The sequence below is a fragment of the Melanerpes formicivorus genome, unplaced genomic scaffold (genome assembly GCF_026170545.1).
Source record: "Melanerpes formicivorus ecotype bairdi unplaced genomic scaffold, bMelFor1.0.p_v2 SCAF_6, whole genome shotgun sequence".
Taxonomy (NCBI): Eukaryota; Metazoa; Chordata; class Aves; order Piciformes; family Picidae; genus Melanerpes; species Melanerpes formicivorus.
The window spans coordinates 14447437-14471416 of record NW_027142358.1 but is presented as its reverse complement, the minus strand read 5'-3'; the positions used below and the strand labels follow the sequence as shown (position 1 = coordinate 14471416).

The 23980-nt window shown below is 40.7% G+C and overlaps 1 protein-coding gene across 1 annotated transcript; it reads right to left on the bottom strand.

The window, feature by feature from the left end:
* Positions 1–3204: 3204 nt before the first annotated feature.
* VDAC2 (voltage dependent anion channel 2) lies at positions 3205–16575 on the bottom strand. Its single transcript, XM_068139875.1, has 9 exons — positions 16459–16575; positions 12334–12405; positions 11321–11370; positions 9019–9171; positions 8884–8936; positions 8221–8448; positions 6710–6860; positions 5751–5808; positions 3205–3757 (listed from the first exon to the last, which is right to left on the bottom strand). Exons 2-9 carry the CDS (start codon positions 12398–12400, stop codon positions 3666–3668), a joined length of 852 nt encoding a protein of 283 aa, XP_067995976.1. The 5' UTR covers positions 12401–12405; positions 16459–16575; the 3' UTR covers positions 3205–3665.
* Between the last annotated feature and the right edge of the window lie 7405 nt (positions 16576–23980).

Sequence of the window (23980 nt, the reverse complement as noted above, 5' to 3'; positions counted from 1 at the left end):
GATAAGGAAACAAGAACCTTTGACATAAGCAGGGCTGAATCATCTGTGTGGGCTGTCTTCTGTTTGCTGGATTATTTCCTATGAAAGTGCAGTTACCATAGATTTAAATGCGTCTTCACACTCAGTAGATGGACTACTGCAGTAACACGCCAAATACCAGAAGAGAACATTAGAGGGCGGTAAGCACACTCTACTATTACCTGGCTTTATCTGTGCCAACAGCCAAGCATATCAGCTTGAACTGACTGGCCTCACAAGGACGGACAAGGGATGAGGGTTGACCAGATTTTATAGGGCTTAGAACATACTCTATCTTCTGCAAGGTTTGCTGTTCTGGGCTTTTTGTGTTTGTGCCCCAGTTTCCAGGCTGAGGTTCATCTCTTTTGTTCCATTTCGCACACAGCGGTGGCACTTTTTGCAGACTTGTCTGCATGTACACCAGTAACTTTTCTCCTGTTTCTGTGATTGTCTTCCCTTTGTGTAATCCAACACCCCTTGTCCTTACCTCAAGTGACATTTCTGCTTTCCTGGCTCCTTTCTTTCCTCTTCGCCCACCAGAGGGGAGAAGGAAGAGAAAACCTGTGTTGTAACTGGACTGCTGGGACTCAGCTGAGAGTTAAAACCAGGACACCAAGGGAAAGGTAAAAACCTGTGCCCCAATTCTTGGGAATAAAAACTTTCCATACCCATTCCAAGGCACTTCCAGATTTTCTGGTTTTGAATGACTGCAGCATGAACATCAAGCTGAACCACGTGGAGATGCAAGGTTAACCGAAACAAGCTGAAGAATTTCTATGGCACAGAACATAAAAACGGTCAAGGCACTTGAACAGTAACTTACAAAATTGAGGGCTTCATGATCTCCTGTAAAAGGGTCTTTTATTTATGAAAGCGTGATTAAGTCTCCTGGCAATACGCACAGACCACCTCTACTCCAGCTGTACCAGGCAGGAATGCGATGCTGCAGTCCAAACAAACAAGACGCAGGGCAATGCTCAGGTCATTGGTTCTCTCGAGTGGTTTTATTTTATTCAGAATGACACCCGAGGAAAGGCTAGCTAGCACTGAAAGTTATTATTAAGGCGGTTTAATGGTTCTGCCAAAATGGAGCTATTTCAACTACCAACGCTCCTCACCATAACACTCCAACAGTACCACCAGCTTCTGTAACAAACTGGAAAAGCCAGTCTGACAGCCATTTTTATAAGCTGCACTTGAGAGATGTCAGGAGACACTGAATTTCCTTTTCACATTCAAAGTGGTGATTTTTAACAGAATGTTTCAGGAAAACTCATTTTTGCAGTTCTCTTAATTACTGCAGAGCCCTTTTTATTTCTCTATTCCAAAAAATGAAACTACTTACAGTTTAAAGGCTACAGACCAGTACAGTGATGCACATGAAAACAGAGTAAAATGGGTAGGTTCAAGCTTTCCACTACGTATTTGTATGAAGGGTTGAGGAAAAAAACTCTGTGGATATGCTTTTATTTTACTTTCCTCTTTGTGATCTCGGGAAAAACAGCTGATGAACAGGTAGTGAAGAAAAGAGTTAGAGTAGTTCCTAAAAAAAAAGTGTCAGACCACTACAGGGCTATCAAAAGTTTCCAAAACCAGAAAAAAACCCATTACTGTTGCAGCCATGATGTTTTAAGGATGCAATCATGCATCATGCATTATCAAGAGTCCTTTATTTACCCGTCTGGATGGGATATACAGACACATAGCATTTTATTTCTCAGAATCCTGGACACACTTTGTGAGGCACCAAAGATGGTTCTATTAAAAAGAGAACCTGTACTAAAACCCACATCTGGCTGCATGGTCTCTAGAGTTAAGTGGTCTAGCACACAAAAACACTACAAACTAACATGTGCAGTAAGAGCAACAAATTGCACCTTACATGCTTCTTCCATCATCAGGTGGCAGAACTGCTCCTCAGAAAAGGGCATTTAATAACAGCTGTAAAGATACTCCCAAGCACAAATGTTGCCAAGCCTTCTTCATCACGTAACAGACTAGTCAAATTCACTGACAAGCCTGCTCAAGAGCCTAACCAAGAAGCATAAGCTCTGCTCTGTCTTCTGCAGGAAAGGTGGTTTAACGATTCCACAGCTAGAGCCTAAACACAAGCAGTTTACAATGCAGTACTCAAGAAATCTGCATGCAAGGGCAACAGTGCCGGATGGAACAAGACTTCAGACAAATCACTGGGACTTTTACAGGGGTTAAGTCTAATCCAGTATGAACAGAACACAGCTTGCAAACCATAGCCAAAGCTTCCTGATCATAAGCTAACCACCTACTCTATAAAGGAAGCTGCTGTGGAATACTGACTGCAAGACTACATATTAAGATACCTTTTTCTGCTATGAGAGACTAAGAAGCAGGCTTTAGGCACTCCCCTGAACTCAGTAAATCCCCATTCTTTGGCTCATACAGCAAGCACTGTAACTACATGTATTTAATACATTATACATAAAAAGCATTCACAGCTAGTTACAGTTGACCTTAAGTGATGTTATGATCACAGACCAGATGTCCCCCATACTTCCATTCCCTCTTAATTCTAACCTGGCAAAACATGAGATTTTTGCATGTTTCTGGGCTTAAATGTGTATCTGCCATGATTTATTCATAAAAGGGAAAGCAAAACCGGATGCATTTTCCTCTATCTTCTTTTAAAATTAAGCCTTTATTTCAGTCATTTTAAGCAGAAACCTCTCACAGCAGGTGGGATAAGCAGGCTGCTATACCATTACACTGTCACATTCAGTTGCAGAGATAGGTCTCACTTCATACAAATATAAGCAAAAGGTGTGTTTGTGGTGAGGTTTTTCACCCCTTGGGCAGAAGTATTAAGGAGCAGTTCTGAAATGATTCAGTGTGCCAAGTACACAATCCTGCACTCTATGCATCAGGAAGCCAACCAGTAATGCAGTAAATCTTGTCTGTGGAACACAGGGTAAACTAAACCATTGTGTCATGACAAATCTTACCTGACAGAAAAGCACATTCAAATTGCTTGAGGAATCCAACTGTTCAGTGAAAACCATCTATATTCAGTGTTGTCATGGGTGGGGTGGAGGTTCTTAACTGCACAAAGGTATAGAGCACTACTTTGATTATTTCAAGTTACAGCTTAAAACATTTAATTTAGCACTACCCTCATATCTTAATTCTTAAAATATATGAGGCACAAGTATGTGTGTGTACTTGTTTTATTCACGATTTATCTTGGGATACCAAATGTATTTCTCCTTCAGGTGATTTAACAAAATTGACCTCATTTAAAAACATCCACTGATCCATTTTTCATTCAATGCCAATATTGAATGTTAAAAGGAACATAAAAACAAACATGCACACAATTGTACAGGTTTCATAAATGTCTATTTCATTATTTGTGGGTAGCGCATTAAACAGTTAAATACATTTAAATAATGTTTAGGTGACTGCACTAATGCAGAATTTTAACTAGATGGGTAACCAATTTAACTAGAAACCAGCTAACAAGTAACTGTCTAGATACTTCAAATACAGTGCTTTTCCTAGGTGATCCTTCTCGGGGAAGAGAAAAAAAAAGAAAGCCTGCTGGTCACATTGGAAATACATTTTAAGGCCAAATTCTTCTGATATCCCTTCTCTGAGGCAGTTTCTTCGCCTTTTTAAGCCTCCAATTCCAGACCAAGACCAAGTTTATGGCCACCAGCATTGATGCTCTTTCCATCTATCAGGGCAGACAGTGTAAGCTTCACACCTGTAAGATTTTGAAGCAGCATGTTTACAACACACAATCAAAATAGCTTTCATGCAACTCAATCTCCATCACTACAAGTCCCAGCTCCAGCTCTATTTCTATTTCATTAATTTCCTCCTAAGATTTCTAGAGAAAAATTCATTTACCCATGAAATATAGTGGAATCTATTCACATGAATCAAGCTAGATGCTTTGTCTGAATACCATGTTATAAAGTGGACATGCAAAGTCCCTGACTGGTAAACGCACAAGACCTCTTTTTTACTACATTAAGGTGTGTAAAGGTGTTATGGGAGGCTCCAAACCTCACTTCCCCCACCTCCATCACCAGAAGTTTGAATGGGGGAAGATATAGCTGCACCAGGGAAGTTTAGGCTCAAGGTGAGGGGAAAGTTCTTCACAGAAAGTTATGGCCATTGGAATGGGCTGCCCAGGGAGGTAGTGGAGTTGCCATCTCTGGAGGTGTTCAAAAAAGGATTGGACACGGCACTTGAAGCCACGGTTTAGTTGGTCATGAGGTGTTGGGTGATAGGTTGGATTTCATGATCTCTGAGGTCTTTTCCAACCTTGCTGATTCTGTGAAAGGTGTGAAATTGACCTGCCCTCTCCCTGAGGGACAGGTAAAAAGGCGCACATACTTCCCGCCAGGCGCTGAGGTCTCTTGCATGTATTCACCCATGCGAGAAGCCCGTGCTGGGATCTGGAATTGTGATTGGCTGGGTTCTTCACACTCAGTATATATTGGTACTGGACACATTGTCTAGGAAAATCTTAAATAGAGTGACCAGAAAGTGATCTGGGCTCTCATTTTTAGATCAGTTTTGGCATTTGTTTTGGAGTCACTCTGTTCTCTCTCTGGATTCATGGTGAAATTGAAGAGGTCAGCACTTGGACCTGGCTTCTCCCCGGACCTGCCTACCTTGTGGTTCTGCACCCTGCCTGCCATAAAATTTGCAGCTTTGCTTGCACTGCTCGGACAGTGTCACTCCATGAGTTTTGCCCCATGTAAGCTGTGTCTAATGACACTTCAGCTTTGGTAGGTCCTGTTCCCTTTGGATTTGTGCCATGTGATCTACAAATTGGATTATAAACTTGCAGTTCTGGAGCCTGCCATGAAAGAGAAACCTATGGACTATCTTTAAATACCTACTCCGTTCTCATGAGTAAAATCTGACTCATCAGCTTTCCCTGAGGTCCTGGCATGTCTCAGTTTTATAAGTGGGATGAAGCTATTTTGTGTCTTAGCCTTTTCCATTTTCTGAATTCTCTAAGTTGTACTAAAGTTGCCCATAAGCATTCCTGTACAATTCACGACTGAATAGAACCTGTAAATAAATTTAACTAGTTTGTATATAATTTTGGGGTGGGGTTTTCAGGAAAATAAAGATAACTATCTTTTTATAATTCCCACCTCATTAATTTAATCCCAATCAAAACAAAAGAAGGGAAATTATGTATAGAAAGATAGACACTTGTACCAAGGAAGAGATGCAATGAAACTACAATTTGTACTAGTTTTCAAATAAGGAACTACCCGATGGTAATAGAGCATTCACAGGTGTTCTCATATTTAAACAGAAAAATTTAAGGTTTTTTTAGTAAATATGAAGAGCAGGGAAAGTGTTCTTCTGACAATTGTTCTTAATTGTCAAGACCTGCAACCATTCCATTTAGTATGGCTGCAGAAAGCAATGCTAAAAAAACAACCAAACAAAAACACCCTACTTCACACAGTCTAAAGTTAAGCTGTCAAACACAATACAGTCCACTCCTACACAAGTATATGATGCAGAAAGCCCACTACCTGCAATGGAGTTTGTCTTGTTTGCATAAAGACTTGATTTGTAGTGTAAGTGAATGCAAAATGTCTACTATTTCTTAAACAAAATTATCATGAAAAAGGGAAATAACTGCATATAAATGCAGAGATCTCTGAGATTTTCTTGTGATACATAAAAGATGTATGTGAAATAATTAATGTAATAACTCTTACCTGGCCTCAGGGTCTGGGTATAACCCACTCCAACTAGACTAGAATTGTTCACTTTTGCCTGAAAAAAGAGACAGACAAAAGCAACTGAAATGTTGACAACTGACTGGTTCTTATCATTCAGAAGCTACAATAAATACAGCAATAGTGCCATTATCAACTTAACCAAAATTTACTTTTTCTCTCAGTATCTCTGTGCTTACCCAATTCCCTCTTCCCAGCTATGCCCTTGCTCTTTAAATATGTTACTTTATCTCTAAGTGGAAGAGCACAGAAAACATAAGGGCAGGGAGAATCTGCAATCTAGCTCAGCAACTCAACTTTCCCACCCGCCCCCTTTTCAGAAGGCCATAGCAATTTATCACCTCAGTCTCCCAAAACAAGCCACTTCAGAAGAATCCTCCATGTTCATATGATTACAAAAGGATTAAACTGCAGTTCAAATCAACCAAGCTGCAAACATTTCATAATATCATCATAAAGAATGTGCAAATTTTTTCAGTTCACTTTGTATCATTTCCTCTACAGGATGATTTCAACAATTCAGGTTCAATTCAATATCACAGAGAAAACCTCTGAGCCTATCACCTTATTAACCAGTACTGCCAGAGTTGTTGCTATGAGAATGTAGCAGCTCTCTTCAAAATCCATTTTAAGGAAAAAAAAAACCAATCTGTAAACTTACAGAACTTAATTCAAAGAGTTTTTCCTTTCCTTTTTTTTTTTTGAAGTTCTCTAGAGAAGCACAACATTTGACAGACTCTAAATGAGATTTTGCTTTATGCAAAATTACAGAATTTAAAAACTTGGTTTAATTTTGACTGCCTGGATTGTAAGCACATTTCCAACAAGATGTCCTGACCTATTACATCCTTTTGTACTAATAAGACAGATTCACAGAAACTAAAAAAAAAAAACCACACTGTGCTTAGTATAACACTTCCAGCTAGAGCCATACTTACAGAGATGGAAGCAGTGGAATCCAACTTGTATTTAGCTGCAATGCCAAAGCGAGTGCTGTTGCTACCTGCTGTCCAAGCCAGGTTTACAGCAGTTTCAAGATTGTCACTCACTTTCTGGTAAATTGACCCACCGAATTCTGAACCGTCATTGCTGCACAAATCAAGAATGAGAGTTACTTTCTCAGATTTACATAACCCCAACATTTATTTGGTTGGGCGTTTTCTGAAACTACTCCCAATCTTTCTTAAAATGCAAACATATGAACTGTTCTTTTAGGAAGAACTTCTTCACCGGGAGGGTGGAACAGATTGCCCAGAGAAGTTGTGCAGGCTCCAACCCTGAAGTGTTTCAAGCCAGGCTGGATGGGATCTTGAGTAGTAGGACGTGTCCCCGGCCATGGCAGAGTGGTTGGAACTACACGATCTTTAAGGTCCCTTCCAATCCAAACTATTCTATGATGACTATGAATTACAAAAGTCATTTCACTTTTTTTGACAGAAGAAAGGGAAATGAACAAAGACTTTATGGCAGAATTAAACTGCAATAATTCATGGGGGAAAATAAAAAGAATGTATTTGAGAGTGCTACAGCTAATTCTCACATTGATGTTGAACTAAATACTTCAATGCAATTCCAGATCACACCCTTACAAAACTAAGTGGACTCTCTGAATTCTAGGATGCTTGAATACATAGTGTGTACCTAAAAATTAGATGACCTTGTGTCTGACTGAAATGGAACTCCTACAGCCCGGACTACAGTGCAGCTTCTTCCCATACCCTTCAACTTCCATAAACCCAAACAGAATCCCCAGCCTATCCCTCCAAAAGGATAAACTTCTAGCTCAAAAACCAAGTCATTTCCTAACTGAACACACTACAACACCACGAATTTTTATTAAGACTGAAAACGCTATGTCCTTTAGCAGGTTTTGACCAGCTTACTCTGGAGAACATTAAAGATCTAAAGGCAGCACATCTGAAGAAAACTCATGAACAAGATGTTTACACTTGTTTAGTTATGCTCTGCTTTGTGCACTCTTCATCCCAGGCAGCCAAGATGAATTTACTTAAAAGCCCAAAAGTAAAAGTTCATTCTTGCTTCAAAAACTGCCTTCTGAAACAGTGCAATGTTAATTATCACCTCTAACAAATCCACCACCCTTAAATTACAGCCAGATACAATGCAATGTAATGGCAAAACAAGAACAAACATTATGATCAGCTATATGTAACTGAACTACCACACGCCCAATTTGGATGTATTTCAGGTCTTTAATGACCTGTAGCATGTATTGAATGCAAGTGGTAACAAGCCATGGGCATTTACTATTTTGAGTAAGAAGGATACAAAGTAATAGTTATCACTTATATAGTTTTGTATTGAAAAAGCACACTCCACTTAGTGGCCTTGCAAACACCTCTTGGCATTTCAAATCTTCGTATTCTGACTAGAAGGAAAGGAGAGAAAGGCTGCTTCTGTAAGTGCGGACACAATTTTCAGTACTTACACATTAGTGTGCAGTTGGAAGTCTCCAGTCTTGTAGCCCACAGAGAAGTTATTTCTTGTCAATTTTGATTTGGCACTATCAAAAGTCATCTGATAACCAGCAAGCCAGCCTTCATAACCAAAGACCGCTGAACCATGGATTGCAGGCCCAGCAAAATCGAAGTCAACATCACAACCTAGGTTTAGGCATTCACGTTTATAAGCTGACTTAATTTTACCACTTTTCTTTCTGAAACAGAGAAAGAATCATCTTAAGCCAAGGCTTGACTTTTTGCAATAAAAAGTGCCAAATTTGAGCCACGTGACTACACAACGTATTCAAATGTCATATACATGCAACCTGTAGACTGGGCCAAAGCACAGCTAACCCATCAAGAGAGCACAGGGCTACTGCAAACAGGCATTTTTAATGTAGAAGTGTCCTCATGCCTCCAAGTATTTCTATTTCAGAAAACAAGCAAAGTGGGCTATTGTGAAACACCTAATAGTAGCCCTGTAGAATGAGATGTAATGCTATAGAGCAGATGCCTTTTGCACTGGGATTTGATAATTCTGATCAATAGCAAACCACAGAAACATCTGTGCCAATACAACAGATCAGATGAATGTCTGTCATGGGTGTCATTGGTGCCCTAAATAAGGTAGAAAGGTTAACAATTCTTACCCTGTATTTGGTGAGAAAGTTGTATCAAATGTCAACTTCAAGCCTTTGGCAATCTAATGGAATGGGAAGAAGACAAAGCTATAAACTCAGGTCTGATAGTTAGGTAAAACAAATACAAACTCCCCTAATGTTTACCTGATCTTCAATGGCAATTTCTGTTCCCAGAGTGTTATCTGTGTTCCATTTTTCTGTGAAAGTCAGTCCATACTCAGCCCACTTGTATTTGGTCTCCAAGCTCCCATTCACTTTTCCAGTGTCTGTGTTCGATGACCCAGATGTTGTGAATTCCTAGAAATGAAAGTGTCCATGTTACACAGAAGACACATGTGATCCCAAAAGCATTACTGAGTGCCAAGAGAAACTACTTGCCTTCAGCCAACACTAAGATCTTGTTGTTCTAAGAAACAAAGTTGACAATTTGTGATGGGAGAAGAGGGAAACACCACGAACAGGAACTAGACAACCTATATCCACATGGAGGCCTCCACCCAGTCCCCATCTCAACTGCAGTGTTTCTGCCACTATCACAAGATACGCAAGTTTGCAATGTAACTCATAAGCAAGAACAGTAGTTACCGTAAGTATTCTCTTTAAAAGCAGAAAAAAGTTCTTGAAACACAAAGTGAAGTCTGATACTCCTAATGAGTAAAATAAAAATCAAGCCAAGAGCCAAAAATACACATAATGCAACTCCAGTAAAATTCTTTAAGAACTGCTTAAGTGTTTCCATTATTCCAGTCAACCATTTCCAAGGATATATCAGGTACAGTTATGAAAGGTCACACAGAATGCCATCATTTTTCACATTGGGGGTGGATGGTTCTAGGGTTTTGCTGCCTTTTAAGAGAGTTCTCAGTTGAACCTATGCACCAGCCTTCTTACACAAGTTACAGGCAACATGAATTTTAATGGCACATTTAAAATTCTTGTTCCACTGACACTTTGATTTAATGACACACAGGAAGAACATTTGGATTTGAATTGTGAGCTAGGGCAACAGTCTGGTTTCATGCTTCTGGTAAAGCCTTACTTGGAATTCTCAAAAGTATTTAAAAGTCAGCAATATCACCCACATCTCCTTATTAAACTAAGTAGTCCCTGACATGCCTCACTATTTGGAATCTCAGACAACAGAATAAATAGTTTCTGTGTACAACTATTGAGAAACTAAGGCAACATACAGCAGAAATGCAAGTCTGGTTTGCAAATGTATGTTAAGGAGCTCTTTCCACCAAAATAATACTGCCCCTCAGATTTATTTTTTTTTTTTAATTACTATTTGAACTTCTTTAAAAATATAAAACAAACATTTTGACTTCCTCCATTCACAGTATTATTTTCAAATCAACTCCCCACACTCATCCCCCACACTCAGGGGTAAACACAGATTTGAAATCACAAGTCCTTAAGCATTCATATTTTCACAGCTCCATGCACATCTCAAGCACACGAGATTGTTCTTTAACAGTGCTTGCTCAGATTTAATCATGGCCAAGACATTTACTTGTATTGTGTTACTAAACCACCCATGCAGTTCCATACTTCCAGTAAGGTCAGTTTCTCGGCAAGTGACAAGGACTACAGAACTTCCAAATACCTTCAGCCTTAACTTCTTGCTTTGTGCTATTCCCTACTGCACAGGTTATATGCAGCTACACTTTCTCCTGATGGAAAGTATGGCTTATAACATACTGGATTCAGAAGAGGTCTTGGATTTTTCAGAGTTTTACCAATGTTACTGGCAGTCCTCAAAAGAAATAAGCTATAACAACTACTACATCTAAACCAGAGCTCTTGTGAACTGTGATTCAATGGGGATACAGACTTCTAGAAAAAAACACAGCATATAACCCATGCACCTTGTTTCCAACAGCTAGTTACACTGTTAAAGCTTCCAGATATGAATAAAAAAAATAAATCTGCCTTTGTATCTTGCAAAGCCTGTTCTGGAAATACAGAGAAGTTACATGAAGTACTGCTTGCATGGAACATTACTGCAACACTGTAATACCTTTGAAGAGGAGCCTAAGATTTGATGCACTAATTCCCTGCCAACTACTTCACACAAGCACCAAGATGACAGAGATTTCTACTAAATACAAACACCATCACAGGGTACTTCAGAAATAAATTCTGTGCACTATGATTGATACATTAAAATACTTAAAAAATGTGTCAACTATTTGTTCACCTTCAGACGTGAGAGACAACTAAGTCGTCTTTTTATTGTATGAAGATTACTAAACAGTGCAATACATCTGTTAAATTCAGAATAAAGTCAGGTCTTTAGGGGCTCCTGAAATTATTTTATACCCAAAGTTTATCACTCACATAACCTATGAAGTACTTCAGAGCATCTGGAAGAGGTGCCCTTTACGATTATGTATCAGAATATATACATTTAAAAAATAAAATAATAGAAGGTATTTAAACTCACCACTCCACTTGCAGATTTTGTTTTCACATCCAGTTTCACCAGCCCAAAACCTTTAACAAACAGAAGCCAAAGTTACACCAGGAGGCTTTAACTAAGTGTGCACGTTTTCTAAGAAGCTGGTTTTCCAAAAATTCTCAGCTGTGACAAGTATATACATATATAAAACCAACCATAGGCTGACCTCAGTAACATTCCAATTTTAGATGCCACAGCATGTGGCCACTCCAGAATATGCCAGGAGTTCTGTTCTATCACCACAACATAAAAAGAGGGGAGTAGCCTCGCAGTTACATACTGTATGTTTAAGTACAAAACGACAACTTCCAAGAGTAAATTTAGTTCCCAGGATGGCATTGGCTATCCCAATGCACAAGATTAGTCTCTCAATACCAAAAAGAAACATGTCAAAGTAAAAAATTGTAAAAACACAATCACTAGGAAATACACAGACATTGAAACTGTAGTGCAAGTAGGGTTTATGCGAGTGTTGATTCACAATGTTGCACTTAGAACTGAGCAAGTGTCTAGGTCAAAAAGCCCCCAGATGCATTCCCAAAGACCAAAAAAAGCAGTGCTGTAACAAGGCAGAATTTAATTATGCCGCTGCATGGCATTAAAGCATTTCAAATGTTGAAGGATCCCTCATCGCAATGGCTATTCCTCTTTCTATTGCAAACAAGCCTAGAATATTGCTGGTATACAGCCCTTTTCACATCACCAAATGCTGTAACAAATGAAGTATTCTCCTTAGTTAAATTACACTTGCAATTCTTGAATACTTGTACACCTCTCATATTTATGTAGCTATAGGAGGAAGATCTAACCTATTTCACATCAAAACAGCCTATAAAAAACCCTCCAGTGATCTGCTAGTTAAAAGTAAGAAGACCAGGGTACCTTCCCCCTCCTCCAAAACACAGGCACTTTCAGTATTCAATTTTACATATCTGATTTACAAGGCAATTCATTGCTGCACCACAAACACCATGTTTTACACAAGTTACTTTTCTTACCATATCCTTTATTGAAGATATCTCTGGCAGATTTGCCAAGGTCTACATAGGATGGAGGAATCGCCATTAGAGCTGAAAGATAACAGCGTAATTAGTAGTGAACCTTTTACTATCGTGCACACAAACAGTGCCACCACAACTCCTTAAAGACACTATTTAAGGTAGAGTCACTATGTAGGCAGTTAATGGACAGATGGCTCAAACACTTACAGTGTCCTGTTAAACACGTACAGATTTTCAGTGACGGTCACTGTGAACACAGTATTTTCTAGGCTTAGGGTAGTTTGCTTGTAGAGAAGAGGCATTGCAAGACCACCTAACTTCATTTTTCAAGTAAATTTCTCCACACATCTTTTATTACCAGAAATCAACATTTCCAGGGTGGGCAGTTACTACCAAAACAAAGGAAACTGCAAATTTTAAAAACTGTAATTTTTCCGGTTATTTTGTGAAGTTCCACAGTCAAATTTGACAGACATGAAAACCCCCTGAAAAGGCCTACAAAGTTCTGCAATATCCTTTGCCCCATATTTTAAGTGGTAGACATACAATTTAAAAAGAAACATCCAATGCCATCAACTAGCAGTCAGTCTGATGAAGTTCTCCCTCCCCTACCTACAGCATACGAAGTTTAACTTTGTAACGTTGTGTTGCTAGTTTGAAACAAATAGTAGACGTGCCAGGTGTGTGAAGAGCTCTCTTTAAAGACAGGGAGCCTCACTATTGAAGAGCCTGTCATTCAAGACTAGCTATGACCCAGCCTCCAGGGCCCAACAGATTGAGACCTTAGGCTGGTATCTGACAGGCCTGTATGGTTCTCCTCCCAGTGAAGACACACCCTTAACTGTATCTTCCTGCAGGTACACTTTTCACATGATTTCAATAGCAAAAGATGATTATACAGGCACTGTGTTTTAAAATGTTAAAAGACAGAAGACAGCATATAACAGAGAAAATAACTCCTCTCACATGCTGTGAAAGGGGGAGAAAAAAAGGAGGGGCAGAGAAAGGGGGGAATAATGAAACCAACTAGGTAAGTACCATGAAAAGGCTGAATGAAAGCAAACAACAATCTTGTATTTTCAAACTGATTGGTCACATTTGAGACCTGAGTTGACAGTTTTAATCAATCTAAGAAAAACAGATGATCATAACTAACCACTTATCTTGTCCTTATGTGGAAAAATCTTCAGAACCTCAAAAATAACAAAGGTAGTGCTCTCACAAGTTAATGTTTGACCGAAAGCAGAAGTCATTTGTATAGAGCACTTTTAACCAATATTTAATCAAGTTATCCACACACACAAAATTTTTCTCCCTGTATTTTCATGGCCTATCTACATAAAAGGAAAACTTTCTTGGAAAACACCCAATTAAAAAGCAGAATAAAAACTTCCTTTGGGGCACCATTCCATTAAACAGACTGCTGTTTCAAAATAGCATCCATATAGGAGAATAATTAAAAGAAAATAAGGTAAAAAAGAATTTACAACTACACCCGTCATATACAGCCTAATATGTCTTGACTGCTACTATTTCTTTTTAAAAAATATCTAATTTAGCAAGCAATCATAGCACATAAGCCTGCTCCTTATCTTTCTACAATTTCCAATGCAGTTTTCCAGAGTACCTTACTCCACCTCCCTAAGCCGCAATAGGATATCTTCAACCTCCTCTGAGCAACATTTACACTCAAAATTAAACTTAACAAATAAATAAATCCCTCCGTTCTTTAGTAAGGAGTTCTAAACTCTATAACCAGGTCCCTATAGCAAGGCATGCATCACTTTCTCAAAAACAAGTCTGTCTTTCCATGGAGTTAATCTGTATCTTAAAAAAAAACCCACCACCACCACCACGCAAACAACCCCACATTAAAATTACTTGGAGCATAGACCCTGAAGCTTAGAAAGGGTTAGCCCAAGTACATGTGCATAATAAATAAGTCTTGAGGAAAGAAGAAGAAGAAAAAAAAAAAAAAAAATCTATAGAAGAAGAGATACTAACCCCAGTGATGTTAAATTGTTCCTACTATTTCGTCAATAAAAAGCGGGTGGTGGACCAAAATTCTAAGCAAGTGTGCGATCACAACTTAAATTTCTGCTGTACAAGCTGTGCAACTCATTAGCAGTTTAAAATAATTTAGATAAGCTTTATCTGTGTATTTTTCCTTTAATTAGTGTCTCAGTCTGAATGAACATCTTTGGCATAATTATTCCTAAAGTTTTGTCCTAGCCTTTAGCATAGACATGCTTTTAGAGTATAAATAAATGATCTTTTTGGTTTTGTTTTCAGTGTTTCCACTCAGACTAGACAATCATTGCAGACAAGAGAATTATACTAAGCAAGAACCTTCTGAGAAGTTAACAAACTGGTATCCGTGTCCAAACCCAAAGGCTTACTACGGTGGAAAGGATGTTGCAGTTTTATCTGGCCTAGTTAAACATCCTTCCCATTGCAAGGTAGCTGACTATCTCTTAAGACGTTTCAGCCTACAGATGTGAGTTTTGTCATAGAAAGTTAAAATATTCCCTATTAAAACTGTCACTGCTGTTCTAAGCCTACACTAACAAGGACAGATGAGGACAAAAGCAGAAACCTAGAGTTAATTTTGGATATATTAAAAATCTGATAAGCCATCGCCATCATCACAATGCTCATTAAAAAACCGAGCCAAAATCCAAACAAAAAAAATTGTTCCTGTGTGTGTCCTCCAATGATAACTTACTGAGGTCTGCAAATACTTACAAGTCATTTTCTCCAAACCTATTCTAAAGTTTTTTACTTTAAAGCTACTAATTAGGACTAAAATATAAGTACCATTTACCAAGATATTTGTTGTGAGAGCAACTATGAGATAATTTATTCCTCGTTTCCAAACCACAAAATCTACTTGAATCAAGTGGAAGCTCCACCCTGATCTTTGTTTCATGCCTCCCTAAAAAAACAATCTGTTAGTCAAGAGCTACAAGCATCCTTGTGTATAAAGAAAAAACATTTAAAAAAAACCCAACAGAAAAACATGTTAATGTTACAAGTTATTATTACATCACTGTTTTCCTTCGATGTAGTCTTTCAAAACTCCCTCAAACCCTACAATTAAAGGAAAGCCAAGGACTTCTATGAAGATTTCTAATAATTTTAAGATCTCAGGATATTGAAGATCTGTCTACAAAGGCTAGAACAGGCTACAATTTAAAAAAAAAAAAAAAATCACCTAAGTACTCGTGCGATTTTAAAAAATGACAGTAACTACACCAAAATCGCATTGCAGTGTTGTTTGCAATAGCGAAATGTACATTAATCGAGTAACAACTTGTTCAAACATAATGGGCATACTGGGGTGACCTTTAGACTCGCACTGTTACTAAATCTTAACAAAAAATAAATAACAAAAACCAAAACGACCTCATTACCCTTGCTTCAACTCTCTCCCTACTTCTTGGAGGTGGACACACTAGCCTAGTAACCATATCAAGGCTGATTTATAGTCTCTACGGAGAAGGAAAAGAATTAAGCATGTGAAAATTAACTGCATCTTCAGAAACTAAAAGCAGGGGTAAGGCAGAGCCTCCCAGGAAAGGGCAATGAAAGGGAAAACGGTAGTGCGAAACACCAAGCCGGGACACACGCGAATCCGGCACACCCTCCCAGGGAAGCGACCGGGCGGCGGCGCCCAGCGACAAGTCTTTCCCCCGTGTCCGGGCCCAGGCCCGCCGCTGCCGCCAGGGCGAGCGCCGCCCGCTGCCGCTGCAAGGTGAACTCCTCCACGCGGCCATCTTGGGCATCCCGGCCTGACCCCCTCCCGCCGCGCGCGCCCCGCCGCCCCTTATGTAACCGCGGCTCGGCCCAGCCCGGGTCCGCATGCCGAAGAGGGCGCGACACCTGCGCAGGATACAGGGGCAGGCGGAGGCGAACGACGCGAGCGAAATCCCCAACACGCACACACTCCCTCCCAGCCTCACCCGCCCTGCCATTAGCCCAGGCGCTGAAGGCGCTCCCCGCCTCGCCACCCCCGACGCGCGGTCCCCGATCCCGCTCGCCGTCCCGCCACCCGCTCGCACACGGGCGAGCCCCGCCCGCTTCCCCTGCTCCCACGGGGCCGGTCACGGCCTGGACCGGCACCTGGCTAGTGAGGGAGGGCAGCGGGGCCTGGCAGAGCAGGGCTGGGGATGCGGGAGGGTCTCTCCGTTAGAAGGCCGCGCTGCTGCAGCCGCTGGCACTGGAGGGCGAAGTGAAGGAGACACCGATCCGCCCGCCCGCTGCCGCCGCGCAGGACCCCAAGCAGCCGGGGCCGCTTCGACCACTGCCTGACTCTCCCGCCGCACCGCGACGCCGCCCGGCCGGCTGGAGGCGCCGCCGCCCAAAACACACAGTCGGAGGTTGACGAGAAACAGTGCACCTTTGAGCGAGGAACCGGGCAAAGGAGCCGCAGTCCAGCAGGCGCTCGCAGGGCAGCCCCAGCGATGCAGAAGGGTCCTGTAGGAAGGCGAGGAAGGCGGGGCCGGCGGGGCGGGCGGGGCCGCCTGGCGTGGAAGGGCGGTGATGGCTGCCCCAGGCGACGGTGGGTATGGAGGATGACGCGTCCTGGGGCTTAGGGGCGGGGTGGATGGGGAAACAACCGTCGGGGTTGCGGCGGCCGTTGGATGCCTCTTTTAGGGGGAAGCGAAACCGGTAGTGATAGAATGGGCCAGAGGAGCCCAGCGCCGTGGGGAACGCAGAACAAAGGCCGCAGCAGGAATCGGCTTGTGAGCCGTCTTGTGGCGGCCGCATCGAAGGAGCGTTTCCCATAGGAGAGTGTAAGTCAGTTACATGCTCTTCCACGTGGGGATGCGAGGCCGAGGTGCGTCCCTCTTCAGCACATAGAGGAAAATCCGTGCGCAGAGCAACTGCCCCTCCGAGAAACTGCTGGTCTTTCAGGGCATACCTGCCGCCAGTCTTGGCACGCTGATTTTGCCTTGGAACAGCCACGGACACCAGCTTTGCAGCCGGCCAAGGCTGTGCCGGTAGCATTTGCTCAGGGAGCATGTTGAAAGCAGCCCTTGCGCCTGACAACCCTTGGGGAGCACTGGCGTGATGATGCTGCACAGCATCCCTCCAGAGTAGTGCTCGCCTTCACTTGCCTACTTCCTACAAGTGTTTGAACACATTACACCCAACATGCACTCCTGTTGCTGCCACAAACCCCACAGACATACAGCAATACCCAGCAACACAGCTGTCCCAGAGATGATCTGACAGCTTGTACTCATCTAATATGGTTTACTACCTCTTTCAGGCAAGTGACGCAGTCTCTCCAATTGCCCAAACTCCATTTTTACCTTCCAGTCACCTCCCACTGGAAGACATACGCAACCCACAACAGAAGCCAGCACATCTCAGGTCAAGAGAAGGAATGAATCTCAAGAAGCTTTCTTAGATGTTCTCCCCTGATCATAAATAAGGCCTCTTAAAGTGCAGCAGTCACCACAACATTCTGCAGCAGGAATCCACAGAGTCACCAATGCAGACTATTGTTAGACCAAGAAACTGCTGGATAGGCTATTCTGAAATTCATAGTTCTCCCCTGGTTACTTGGAGTATGACATCTAAACTCTCCAAGAAAGTAAAAAATATTTACAACTAGAAATTATATTTGCTTAGTATGAAAAGTACATACCATCCAACACTACCAATTTACCAGAACACATGGTACAACAGTAACTTTACAGGTTATTAAAAAGAGCAGATTAGTTAGAAAACCAGTCAGCAAATGCTAGTTATATCAAAAGATAGGCAACTGGTTTGGGGTTTTGCCTTTTTGTTTTGGGGGGGGTTTGTATTCAAGTCAAATACTTTCATATTGGAAGACCCAACAGATTATGTTTCATTTTGATATTTTTTAATAGGACAGCTTGGTGTTCCACAGAGGGATATGTATTGATGAATCATGAAGGAAAACCACATGCTGACATCATAAATAGCAATAAAGAGAAAAAGCAGAAAACTCTCTTATGCGAGGGAACATACATGAGAAATAAAGGGTCTGATTGAGTAAAAATAGGTCGTAGCATCAACTGTTCATTGAAGATACGCATTTCTTATTCATACCCATAGTATATATGCATTCTGAATAAAAGTTTAACTGCATGAGACATCAGCTTTTTGTCTCTTTTTTAATATTAGTATTTTAGTCATGGTTCAGCTCTATATTTAGCAAACTGGGAAAGTAATGACTGCCCCACCCTGGGCAAAAAAAAACACAACAGTGAATCACTTGCTTTGTGAGACAAAGCAGAGACAATTCAAGACAGGCAACAGCACACAAACTCCTCTGCATTAACATTCCAGGCATCTGTAGTGACAGCCTCTGCCTATTCCTCACTCGTACAATCATGCCTTATTTCTCACAGCAGATCTGCTAAAATTTTGAGTGCCAAGAAAGGCCCGCCTTCAGGCCTGCAGTAGCAAGCCATCTAAATTGTTCTGGACCTTTCTTTTCAGTGCTGTCTTCATACCATTCAATGCACATGTATCCTGTGCAGGTGTGCTCACTCTAAATGGGCCTGTTTCCACTGAAATTAAGCAACTCTGAGTTTGGGTTTTGGAATGTTTTTTTTTGTTCCACTTGAACAATTGCCTCTTCATATGAATACAACCATGTGCATGTATAACTAACAGAGTCATGTGCTTTACTAGTGCCACTTGGAAAAAAATCATGCATCACTAACTAAGAATATTGCCATTTGAACACAAGCTCTGCTTATTTCTCCATATATTATAGTCACTTAAGTAATGTTTTGTGACCAGCAGAAAGTGAGCAAGTGGCCACAGTGCACATTGTTGTCTTTCAAACAGCTTAGATAAGTTTATGTTCATGTATAAGATGAGCCTGAAGTCATTGCCTACTCTCCCCTCCAGATGCAGACTTTCAGTCTGAAGATTCAGTGAAGAAGAAATCTTAGTGAAAGTCTAGCAATGAATGACTAAGTAAATTAGGATTCCTCACTCTGAAACCAGACCAGAGCTCATTAAAATATAACCATCAGGGAAAGTGTGGAAAAGATCTTAAACTAGCCGGAAGGAAGTTCAGAACAAGCAAGAGAGAAGTGGGTTTTTTTCCCACCAAAAGGAATGTCATTCAGTAGAATTATCTGCCACAGGAAGCTGAATGTTTATATGGGTTTCAGGGAAAACTAGAAAGGTTTGTGGAAGAGAAATACAGAGAGGGTTATTAATTACTAATCTATTCAACCATTTTGTATGGTGATATGGCCTCTCTGGAATCAGAAAATCTCTGAGCTGCAAGTAGAGTATACCCTGTTCTTACACTTTTTTTAGGCACATGTCACCTTAATCATTGCTTAATTAATCGTCTCAGTGGCAAGGTTAGGCTAGCTACACATTTTGTTCAATACAACTGCCCTTACGCAAACCAGGCATCTGGAAAGCTCTAAGAGAATCAGGAGGGACCCTTTCTGTCAGGATGCTTTAGAGTGACAAGCTTCACGCCTTTCATTTTTTAATATTTTTCCCCCAGTTTAAAGTAGTCTTCTTTCAGTTTAGCTTAAACAATTAGGAGGAAGTTTAACTTAAATCACATTCTAAGATGCCCTTAAAACAACAGATCTACACAGAAGCCAAAACATTTAAATCATCTGATACAGATATGTAACCATATAATTCCTTAGCTCAGAATAAAGAAAACCAACAAATATTAGACTGCAATTTTAAAATTCAGAGGCAAATAAAAAGCAAATTTGAGAGAGCCAACAAGGGACACAACTATTTCACAGGCTCTACCTAAAGGTAATGGAGACAGCACCTTACGGCTACATAGATAATGAAAGCTGATTGCCTATAGCTCTACAACCAAAGCAAAGTAAAAATCTGTCTTTCTTGTTATAGGGATTCTGCACACACTATTATTACATATTCAATGCTAAAGCACCCTCTTCCCAAACAAACAGTAAAAGGGATGTGGAAAAGATTCTGATAAAGAGAAAGGAAAAACTGAAATGAAAACAAACCCATGAAGAAAAGCTTGCACTTCTTCATTCTTCTGGATTTATCTTTGGTTGATCGTAAATTCTTTTCCTTCACTTTTCTTTCTGTTGCAGTTTGCATTGCCTCAGGAACTCATATTTTAAAAAATCCTCAGTAGCTCAAGGAATAAGTAACCTTTTAGCAATGACATCCTGAAACACATGTGAAGGGAGGGGCTATCAAGTAATCAAATGCTGTAAGCAAACCACAACCATTTATGCAAAACTCATTGAGAAACTCAAAGATACAGCCAGTGTTCTTATATCACTTACATGGAACCATAGGTTTGAATGATTTTGCAACAGTTCTCAAATAAATCTTACACATTCCTGCTCATGGTGCAGACTGTAGCAGTTACTGTGTCAGATGGATGCACAGCACTTTGGTTTAGATTTTACATTTTTTTCAGTTATCTGAAATTTTTCATTAAAATTTGAATGAGAATTACATGCCTCAGAAAAATCAGTGCATTTTTTACTGAAGAAATTACACTGCAGAGCAACAGGCTTCCAAGCCTTTATTCATTTTGCTGAAAACAATTTAGTTGCCTTCGTGAAACTGAGTGCTTCTCATTGTAAAGATTGACCCAGTGAGGGACAAAGGTGCACAAGAAAATGAACAATGTGTTTTTGGCCTTGCCTCTCACTGAAACCACTCTATGATTAAGCCTAAATTCTATAACTAACACCATGAAGGTGAAAAGGAACAAAGCAAAGATGAGCAATGGAGGAAGAGGAATGCTCAGAGGGTTGTGTTCAAGTCATTGCAAGTTATGTACTGTGTTCAGAAGTGGTCACAAAAGGTTTGGGGAGGGAAAATGGACCAGAGTTTGTCTTCAAGCAAATCCTTCCCTGAGGAAAAAAAAACCCAACACCCACATGTTTCCTGGCATCACAACCTTTTACATTATTTCTATAATGTCCCTGTTATGCTAATAATGTGATGATGATGGTATTTACTGTAAACTGCTCTGAATGCACAGGTCCAAACCTGGATGCAACTCTACAGTAACAGCACGCATTGTTGGCCATTAGATTTTTGACAGAATCTGTTTTCACCTTCAACAAATAAACAGTGTAAAAACCTAAATAATATTTGCCATCATTCCAATCTGGACTTCAATCAATTTCTCCCTGAAGGCAAGTTCTTGTTAAGGGCACTTCTCTTTCTAGTGTTCCTGTTTGTAGCAGGCTTCATAAAAATAGCAAGTAATGGAAGACCATTTGCAATAGCCAGATTGAAGGGTTTCAGGCTGCTGTAACCTAAGCTCCTTCAACAAATGGTCTTGGACTTCGAGGAAGCTGCAGCCAGGGACAGGCTGGCTGAGGTCTGACATGGGTGTGTGTCTTGGCTCCCAGAGGCCAAATGCCACCATCCCCTCTGGGTAGGTAAGGCAGGTTGGCATATGGTAGGACCACACTGCAGGAGATGTGTCTTTAAATAAGTGGAATACAGGACATTCTGGAAGCAGGTGTGTTAGGGATGTCTTCATGGTGTCAAGTGACAGGATGAGGCTTAGCTGGCCAGTAGGGCCCTGCACTGTGCTGTGGTGGTCACTTTTTGGTTCTGGGTGCATCTTTCAGCTGCAGTGAATGGGTGCAATGCCAGTGACCCCTGAGCAAAGTCAGGACCAACCATCACCCACCCTTAAAGAGTGTGAGGCCTCAATTTTACCTTGTAGGCACATAGGAATAAAGTACCTGCTGTACACATCCACGCTGTTCTTCGGCTCCAGCAGTCAAGACACTTTGCTGAATTAGTTCCCTGACTGCTGCCTTTTAAGAGTACAGGCAGTGGAGGGCAGGCTTTCCCGGCTGGCTGAGCACGGCCAGGTCAGGTTGCAGGAACGAAACTGTAGAGGCTGAGAGCTCAGACTTTTGCAAAAGCTGTGTTTCTTTCCACTATCTTTGTAAAAACAAAGTTACATCCTGTATTACACTGAGTGCTTGTCAGTAGTTCCCACATCACCCAGCAGCATGTCCCACTGGGAAACACAACTTAGGTGGAGTTGATGTAAAACTAATTGATCTGTGAACAGATGAGTTTCACTGGAGCAATTTGACACAGATGGTTGTCTGAGAGGAGAGGCTTATATTGATAGGACAAACATGTTACAAAGCCTACGAGAAGTGATTTATCTACAGATCTGTTTTGACAGCTCTCATGATAACAAATACAAAAGTAGTGAATGAAATCTTTTTCACCTCTATGATTTCCTTGGGAAACTGTGTAGTCCATGCCCTCACATGGCATATGTACAGTGAACAACCTTTGCCAACATGTGTGAATTCTCCAGTCCTTCAAAGGTTTTAATTTTACACAAAGACACACACACTCCTAACCAACCAAAACCAGCAACAGAAAAAGAAAAAAACAAATGATCCCCCACCAAAAAACCCCAAACACAACCCCCAAACCCAAACAACCAAACAAAATGAAAACAACAACAAAACCAACCAAAAAAAACCAAACAAACCAAGACACTGCAGTATAATCTGTGCTCTCTCCATGGCAGATTTTTCCTATTTCACAGAAATTTGACTATGCATATGTACTATCATGTTCTAGATATGTCACAGGTGCTCAGTGCAGGTATCAGTGCAGCAGAGCTAATGACAGCAATTCTTATAATTAGGTTTGCCTAACAATGCCCAGTAAAATATTGTATTTTAGTAATATATTATTTCATTGACTCCTCCTTATTTAGTCAGAGTGAAAATTCTAATAGAGAAATTTGTATCAGCCTGAACAGCTTTTCTAAGGTTTTGATTAAAATGTTCAGTGTTTTATACAGGAAAAAGAATTTGTTTATCCCAGTGAAAAGGTTCTTGTAATGGCTTAATTGTGAAGGTTCTGTACTTTTCACATTGAAACAGATATATCAGACATCACATGGAAGGATTGCTGTTTTCCTATCTGGCAAAACTCACCCATTCAATCTAGAAGCTTCATGAGGATCTCCCATGGTACAGTTTGGCAACTGATTTCTCCAGAGGGTGTATTAATGGATCATGCTTTTTATAATTGGTCTGAGCCATCTCCCAGGAGCAACTGTGCATACAGCTTAAGTGAGATGAGATTTTTTTACATGCTTTTAACTCTGTATTGTAAACCTGATCGTGATTCTGAGCAGAATGGAAAGTTGCTACAACCATTCAGGAGCATGAGACTCTCAAATGCCTCAGTGCTGAGGAGTGAAGAACAGAGAAGGGTATAGAAACAAAAGACAAGACAGACGCAAAAGTAAGTACTAACACAAAGGGATAATGAACTGTGAGAGGAACAAAGGCAAAGACATCTGTTGACAAGAATGTAGAACCTGGGGCTTTATTGCAGATTTTCCTGCAGCAATTAATTTCTCTTCTATTTAGGAGTCTTTGTGCTTCCGCAAAAAGGGAGTTGTGACATTGACCTATTTTGTAGAGCCCAGAAAAAAGTGAATGTTGAAAAAAAGTTGCCCTGCTTTCCAGCCATTACATAACTACAAATTGTTATTTTTTAAAATGTCACATTGAAAAATGTGTGCACCCAGATGTAAAATTAACAGAGCATGTATTACACAGGCAGATAAAATATTGCGTTAATATCTACAAGCAAAAATCCAACACTAGTCAGAAGCACT

Bases quoted from the DNA above. Each gene is read 5' to 3' on its own strand.
- VDAC2 (XM_068139875.1), bottom strand. From the start codon at position 12,400: ATGGCGATTCCTCCATCCTATGTAGACCTTGGCAAATCTGCCAGAGAT. The intron at 11,371-12,333 runs GTAAGAAAAGTA...TGTTTGTTAAAG, and splicing joins TATCTTCAATAAAGGATATG to GTTTTGGGCTGGTGAAACTG. The intron at 5,809-6,709 runs GTAAGTATGGCT...CTCTTTTTTCAG, and splicing joins ATTCCACTGCTTCCATCTCT to GCAAAAGTGAACAATTCTAG.